The sequence below is a fragment of the Anthonomus grandis genome, chromosome 9, assembly GCF_022605725.1.
Source record: "Anthonomus grandis grandis chromosome 9, icAntGran1.3, whole genome shotgun sequence".
NCBI lineage: Eukaryota > Metazoa > Arthropoda > Insecta > Coleoptera > Curculionidae > Anthonomus > Anthonomus grandis.
In genome coordinates, this window is record NC_065554.1 from 16,701,244 (window position 1) to 16,709,039 (window position 7,796).

The following is a 7,796-nucleotide window of genomic DNA, read 5'->3' on the forward strand; positions in this document are numbered from 1 at the left end:
AAGAACTTTTTTTTACATTAACTTGGAATCGATGATCTTGCAAATTATGGCGTTTACTGTTATATTTATGTTATGAAATGGAAATATATATTACTCAGAGCATTAATTATTTAATTTTTGTTGTGGGATTGGTGATACAAGATACAGTGATACAATACATAAGTTCTAATTATGAAGAAAATTCTTAATGCAGCCGCTATTGGAGATTCAGATTTAGGACGGTGTTGTAGAAGATGCTCTCCATTCTATGATTTATTTTATAACGAGAAGTTTATTTAAACATACAAATGAACACATAAACAAAACAATGGTAATCAAACAGTTGATTTAAAATCGCTGCTTACTCTTTTATAATTGGTGCTTTTCCAAGTAATCGCACCTAAGCGTATAAGGTAGAGATCTTTCTTGAAGAACACCAACTAATAAATATATAATATGTATTAAGTTCGTGTTGAAGAGCTATATGCCTCACGTGAGAGGGGTGAAACTGGGCATGCGCAGCTATCAATTTACTCGTATACGTTCTTGGCATCACTCAATAACATCTCTACAAATGTCTTTGAGTGGGTGTTGCATCACTTCATCTCTCTAATCTCTAATTGACTTCCTGCGCCTTACTTTCCTAACCTCAAAAATTTAACCTGTATGCTGTATGGAAATTAAATCACAAATATAAACATTGGAAATTTTTTTTGTTGTTAAAAAACATTTTATTTAAAAACATTATTTTAACAAACATTAACCACTATTTATGTTAGTGGTTAATTTTTGTTAAATGAACAGAAATATTCCTGTCTGTTCTTTATTAGATAATAACTTTGCCAGCTGGACAACTTGTACAATGAACATTTTAGAACTTTACAGTGGAATTGGGGGAATGCATATGGCTTTCACAGGTAATTTTTTATATTTTGTTATTTCTGGCATACTTTAGAAAAAACCTTATTTAAAACAACTTAAATGGTCAGGGTCTTGCATTGATTTAGGTAATAACCAAAAAGTTGAAGAATGGAAACTTTTTATAAAGTGGTATCTTTGATGTAAGTCAGCTATTTTAGCAGCCTTGCTGGTAGACAAATTAAGAATACCCTTCTATCGTACTGCTATCTATAAAAAATTAAAGACACCACAATAAAACAGTATTTCTACTTATATCTTAAGTCAAAAAATTCATTTAATACTCCCTGCTGTTCTTTTTGGAATTAATTCTATATATTTTTAAGGTAAATTTAAAGGACCAGATTCTAAGCCAGTTTAGAAATTTACAATAGAAATATCATACATTTTAAAAATAAATTGATATAAATTTTTAAAACCTATGATGTTTTATAAAACATTGCAAGCAGTAAATAGTATTAATAAAGCCTAATTTATAGTTATTTACTTTGATTTAGATGCAGAACCCTATTTCGACAGAAATTACTACCTACTTTGACCATTATACTTCCAAGACTTTATTATCTTATTGTACAGTATCATCCTAAAAATTGTATTGTACATAAATTTAATTTAGAACTAGATTTGGAATTAAAATTTTAAATAGTATAGGTACTTAATAGTTTGAATTAATAAGTTAAAATAATAACTAGTAAGACTAGGAATTTATTGGACATTAACAAGGGCTGTTGTGCATATAGGTCTCCTGATGAATCCAACAGGCCCCCATTGAGGAGAGGATATTAAAAGTAATATTCTTGAAAATCCTAATGAGGCACTGGTCTGAAAAATATTGTGTTCTTGGGCAAAGTGTAAGTATTTTTACTTACAAATTATTCGCATTAAGCTTCTGTGAGTGCAGGGCACACCCAGATAATGTGGTCTGCAGTTTCTTCCTCCTCCCAATACCAAAGACACTCTGTGTTACCTACAATACCTATGGCATGGTCAGTGCTCGGTTTCACTTGTCTTTAGGAGCAGTAATTTTCTGGTGAGATAGGCAGAGACCTCTCCACATCAAATGATTACATCTATCTCCAGAGCATCTTGCTGTTAAGTAGACTCTTTAGTGATGTCTCCACTACAGATTTGGCTATACTGATTATAGGTTTGTGGTCTGCTGGCAGTTTTACAAAACCCAGTCTAGCAAGTCTTTTTTTGTTATTAGCATTACCTGAGTGACCATCCAAGCAGGTTAAAAACTTCGTTCTTCCTTCAGCAGTTCCCCTACAACCCAGATAATACATAATTAGGATTTTTGTTTAAACTTAAATTGTTACTGGGTTTATTCAGGTACTTTTGATCAGACACCTTTTAATTTATAGACTTTTTTACTGTATTTTGAGAAATAAATCCATTGTTATTCTGTAAGCAGATAACCCCTGTGGTTATATGCTTAAATAATAACCTCAGTGGCTATACACTATGTATTTTTCACAATGTCTAAGAAATGGTAAACTTACAATATCTAGAAGAACAAAATACTTGAAAATATATTTGCATCTTACTTGTCCTATATAATAGTCTTTTTTTTCAGAAAGCAAATTACCAGGCAAAATAAAAGCTGCAATTGAAATCAACCCTACAGCCAACACAATCTATAGTCACAATTTTCCTGAAACCAAATTAATCAACTGCAACATTGGAGGTCTAACAACTAAGACAATTAAGAATCTTGATGTAAATACTATTCTGATGTCCCCACCATGCCAACCATTTACAAGAAATGGTAAACAGTGTGACATAAAGGACCCAAGAACAGACTCATTTCAACACCTGTTAAATTTATTGCCAGATTTAAATAATATTGAGAATGTTCTTATGGAAAATGTAAAGGGGTTTGAAAGTTCGCAAATGAGAAATATTTTTATAAAAACTTTAAAGAATTGTGGATTTGTTTGTCAGGAATTTATTTTAAGCCCTTCACAAATTGGTGTACCCAATAGCAGACATAGATATTATTGCTTGGCAAAAAAATTACCTGCAAAGTTTAAGTTTGAAACATCAGATCAAATGGTAAGAATCAAAAAATGTTATTAAAAATTTTAATTTTTGAAACTGGCGATGTGATCAATACATATTTTAGATGGAAACCATACCATTTTTAGATGTTACAAGTGAATCATTGAATTGCTTTGAAATTCAAGACATTTTAGATAATGAATTGGACCTAACAAGTTACCTTCTTCCAGAAAGGGTTTTAAAAAGAAGGTTACGAGTTTTGGATGTATGCTACAGAAATTCAAAGAGGTCTTGCTGCTTTACAAAGTCTTATGGCAGGTTTATTGGTGAGTGTAACTTACAAATTCATTAAGTGGTTTTAACCAAACCTGGCATTCTTCATAACATATATTAATCTAATATGTATATAAAGCTTTAAAAAAGCCAGTCCTTGGTTATCAGTAAATGCAGAAAAATAAATATAAAATTCTAACCTTAATCTTTGTTATTATTACAGAAGGTACTGGGAGCGTTTTTACCGAAAACCAACAAGAACAAACACAGAAAGATCTAAAACGACTTAAAGAAATGAACTCGGATAGTGAGGACTATATTGAACTAGCACAATCCTTACATTTACGTTTTTTTACGCCTAAAGAAGTATCTCGATTGATGTCCTTTCCAGAGACATTTTCTTTTCCATCTAATTTATCTAATAGGCAAAAATATATGGTTTTAGGTAATAGTATTAATGTTAAAGTAGTCACAGAATTAATAAAACTCTTAAGCTGATTTAATGCATTTTTTTCTAAATTTATATATACAATACTTTTACACTCTTAAAAATAATTCACTTAAACCTATACATATAAATAAAATAATTTAAAAATATCATATATGCTGCAGCTCAGGTGGAATGTGAATATCATTGGTAGCCGCAAATCTTTTCAAAGCCTCATATCTGCCTCGTATCCCTGTCATTTCTTCTTTCATCTTGACCAATTCTTCTTGCATTAGTTCCATATCCCTCCATTCCTGTGTTTTTTCTACTTCTAACTCGTCTTTTTGCTCTATGCGTTTTATCCTACATGAGGCGGCGTACCCTCTGTTCTTGAGTGTTCGCCTTCTTTGTTTCATTTTAACGATTTCCTCTCTTGTAAGGCCTCTTAATTTGAGGGTCCGATTCAGATCCCTCACTGAAATTGTCACTAACTCATCATCAGTGATGTCTAAGATTGGTGGTGGAGATAATGGAGCCTGTAAAAAACAAAAAGTGAAGATCTTCTCCAAACCTTGCTTTGTATAGTTATAAATTCTTAGCAAGACAAATTTCAAAGAAATATATTTGACGATTTTTCTGAACGCTTTAGCTGTTTAATTCAGGATTTATTGGGTTTTACCAATTGGTTTACATGTATAAATTTAAAGTTGTTTCTTTAATGTTACTGACTTAAACATTAGTGAAGTGTTAAATAAATAGCATAACATGATAAGTATTAAGTCAGAAAACTCTATTTCAACAAAAACACAAAGAGTGCAGTAACAGGTACAATATGTAAAATCACAACACATCAACGACATCATTAGACCTACAAATATAGATTGTGTTAAAGTGGGAAATGGAAAATAAAAAAAATTAGCAGCTAAAAATTTTTTAATGTGATAAAGTTTACTTTTGTTAAGGACAAATCAGAACTTTTAAAAGTAATATTTGTAAATCTCCATTGTTTTCAATGTATCTGATGTACAGTGATGTAGTTTTTATATCATTATCTTGTGGAAAATTGTGGTTAACTTCTAGGAGATGATTTGCAAAACCTGATTTATTCACTTTGATGTCAGGGTCTTTACATTTACTAAGTTGAGTCTTAAAGATTAGGAAACAATTTAAATGTCCCTTTTTGTCATTGCTTAACAGAAGTAATTCTTGACAATTTAAACTAGTTTTACACTTCACTTAATATGCAGGTTCTTTCTAACTAAACTTTAACGCATTAAATACTTCTATGAATAGATGTCACTACTTTAGCAATTTATAACTAACCTTTACATTTTATGTATTACACCTGTGACACTAGGTTTGGTGTTTTTGTTTATACTATTATAATTATTAACTGAGAGTGTTATGCCATAAATTCAACGTCTCTGTATCACTTAAAAAATGTGTATTCAGACATATTTTGTGATAATTTTTTTTACCAATATATATAAACCCAATCATACTCACACAGCAATCTATACCTCATAAATCTTGATTTAATGATTAAATTTTATCATAATTAAAATTTCTCCTACTACAGGGATCACACTTTTTTATTCATCAAATTTTATTTGGATTACTCATTGTTGTTTATCGTGTAAAATTGATTTGAGGTATAAAGACTGCTTCGAATTGTGACATACAGCAGAGTCTTGCATTGAAAATTGCATCTAAATAATACTTTAATTGTAGAAAATAATATAGTAGTTGGGGTATTGATTTGGGACTATATGTAATTGGGCTATTCCAGTTATATATTGGTGTCATACGTCTTTGATACAGAAAAATTACATTTTCTTTGTTACATGTTAAGAGAAACCTGTGAAATTAAAGAGATATGGAACATTTTTGGGTTTGGTTTTTTGAGTAATTGTAGAAAATATGTAGATTTATGCATTATATTTAGATTCTTAAGTTAAAGTTACCATATAGAATCAATCAAAATCCTTCTTTAGAAGCCAGATAGTATACTAATATTCTCATAGACTTATACTTGCTTATTAGTCTATGAATATTCTACAATTATCTTGTTTTATTTCTGGAGCTGGTTCTTCAAATTAATAATATTGCTAAAGATCTAAATAATAAATAACCACCCAATTATTCAGAAAGCCAAAACACATTATTAAATGAGCTAAACATTGCTTATGCTATGTCAATCTGGATACTGAACAACTATTCTGAGCAGCATTTTTCATAACTAAACAATAATGTCATCTAGAATTTACGCCAACACCACATAGTGAAATTTATAGGACAATCAGTGTATGTTGCACACTAGGATATAAGAACATTTTGGGTTCCCTGTTGTGAGGCACAAAGAAGTAAAATCAAAATATCTAATTGTTTTGTGGTACCTACTATCTTTTCTTTTTGTTACTCTAAATAGTAAATTCAACATATCTTATTAGAATCTTACTTGTTCTAGATATAATAATTTCTGTTGTTTGAATGAGACCTTCTTTCTATAATTATTAGATTTAACATTCTAAGACATCTACAGGATTAAAATAAAATATGTGTTTAAAATTGAATACAGTATTTAGTTGTCCAGATTTACATTATTTTATTTAAACAACTACAAAAATATTTGCATACATACAATTTTGGCATTTTTTACTTTGAAATTTAAAATCTATTTGATATTTTAAAATTTACAAACGTTCTTTGGTAGGCTATAATTATTAGTATGTATCAAATTTTCTGGTAGTGGAAAGTTGGTAATTTTCATATCAGATAATGGTTTGTTTCTGTTAAGTTTAAAGACAAATTTGGTAAAAATGTTGCTTCTCAGTTAAAATATTGAGTTGAATAGTAAAAAAAAAATGGTTTAATAATAAAATAAATCTATTACTTACATAATGGTCTACTTCTTTCTGTAAAAAAAAATTCATGGTAAAATACTTTTATATACATTTATCTTTTTAATATTATAAACTGACAAAAGTTCTACAAATACCTAAAACACAAGATACAACAAGCAATAACATTTATTGGCCGGAGAAAATATACTCAACAAGCTATGGCGATGATGATGGTTAATGTGGGTTCATAAAAGTTGCTGTTTTGAAAAAAAAAAATTAATCAATAAGTGTTTTAAAAACAAATACAGAAATGAAAAATTTACCTAAGTAGGAGTAAGTTTGGGCTTGTCAACATTGGGTAAAAGCTCAAAGGAGTTTATAAAAGTGAATTTTATTAAGTTAATATATCAAGTCATGTTCTGAATATGCATAGTGTTTTATTTGGTTTTATTGTAAACAGTTACTTTTATGCTGCCATATTAGCTACAAAGTGTTGCCTCTGTAATGAATATTTAATTGAGAGTAATGAAAAGAGTTTGGCCAAAATTGTACTTCCAGAAGTTTATTGTATAAAATGTTTTTAAAATAGTAGCAAACTTTGTTTTATATTTCTAGATTTTATGCCAGTTTAACAATAAGTAGGTAGGTATTAAACAGATTTTTAGAAATTAAACTGGCCTCTTACAAAAACATATTGAAGATGCCATTAATTATTAGCAAACACACTACTTTTTGTGGAACAATTGGGACTAAAAAAAAAAGGAAAAAATTTAAGACCCTGCAGTTATTTGCCCTAATGGCATGCAAGAGGTGAACTTAAAATTGAATGGTTTGTAATTATTTAATGAAATTATATTGATTTTATCGAAGCAGTAGCCTATAGAAGCATAAAACTTTTGTTGAAAATGCAATTTTACAAGCAGGACTTATAGGTTATGGTCAATATTAAATCATTGGTTTTTAGTAGAAAGGAACATTAAAAAGGTTTGTTAAGTGAAAATATTGTGAATTCCTTGAACAGGGATTGTATATAAAAATAGGGACTAGTAAAGGAAAAAAAAGAAAATCAAAAGACCTTTTCAGTTAACTTACAGGTTTCCTTTCGCCTTTTCTTGGTTCGGGAGCCATTTTTCTATAAAACGCACTTAACACAAATGGTGGAATGAAGTCTTGGGTCTTAATACAAAACGCTAAACCACAAAAAGATGCAAGTCATTGAATAATCATTACAGACCATTACAATACAAGTTCTATCTAATCGAGAATCTCGGCTCGTTTATTTTTTAAGTTTTGATAACATGACACATTACCTGTCACATTGACAATACACCATCGATGAAATGTCAAAACATTAA

At 29.6% G+C, this 7,796-nt stretch overlaps 2 protein-coding genes across 3 annotated transcripts; one reads left to right on the top strand and one right to left on the bottom strand.

Annotated features, from left to right (window-relative positions):
- Positions 1–564: 564 nt before the first annotated feature.
- LOC126740532 (tRNA (cytosine(38)-C(5))-methyltransferase) lies at positions 565–3,823 on the top strand. Its single transcript, XM_050446605.1, has 4 exons — positions 565–896; positions 2,474–2,952; positions 3,023–3,224; positions 3,395–3,823. Exons 1-4 carry the CDS (start codon positions 776–778, stop codon positions 3,667–3,669), a joined length of 1,077 nt encoding a protein of 358 aa, XP_050302562.1. The 5' UTR covers positions 565–775; the 3' UTR covers positions 3,670–3,823.
- On the bottom strand, positions 3,666–7,741 carry LOC126740533 (transcription factor MafG). 2 transcript variants are annotated; one of them, XM_050446606.1, is made up of 3 exons: positions 7,534–7,740; positions 6,496–6,513; positions 3,666–4,134 (listed from the first exon to the last, which is right to left on the bottom strand). In XM_050446606.1, the coding sequence occupies exons 1-3, from the start codon at positions 7,567–7,569 to the stop codon at positions 3,769–3,771; spliced, it is 420 nt and encodes a 139-aa protein (XP_050302563.1). In that variant the 5' UTR covers positions 7,570–7,740; the 3' UTR covers positions 3,666–3,768. The 2 variants fall into 2 exon arrangements, with proteins under 2 accessions (XP_050302563.1, XP_050302564.1); XM_050446607.1 differs by lacking the exon at positions 6,496–6,513 and having other exon boundaries at positions 7,534–7,741.
- Positions 7,742–7,796: the final 55 nt, after the last annotated feature.

Excerpts from the sequence above, each read along its gene's own strand:
- LOC126740532 (XM_050446605.1), top strand. The coding sequence starts at position 776 with ATGAACAGAAATATTCCTGTCTGTTCTTTATTAGATAATAACTTTGCC. Across the intron at positions 897-2,473 it reads AATGCATATGGCTTTCACAG|AAAGCAAATTACCAGGCAAA; the intron begins GTAATTTTTTAT and ends CTTTTTTTTCAG. Across the intron at positions 3,225-3,394 it reads GTCTTATGGCAGGTTTATTG|AAGGTACTGGGAGCGTTTTT; the intron begins GTGAGTGTAACT and ends TTATTATTACAG.
- LOC126740533 (XM_050446606.1), bottom strand. The coding sequence starts at position 7,569 with ATGGCTCCCGAACCAAGAAAAGGCGAAAGGAAACCT.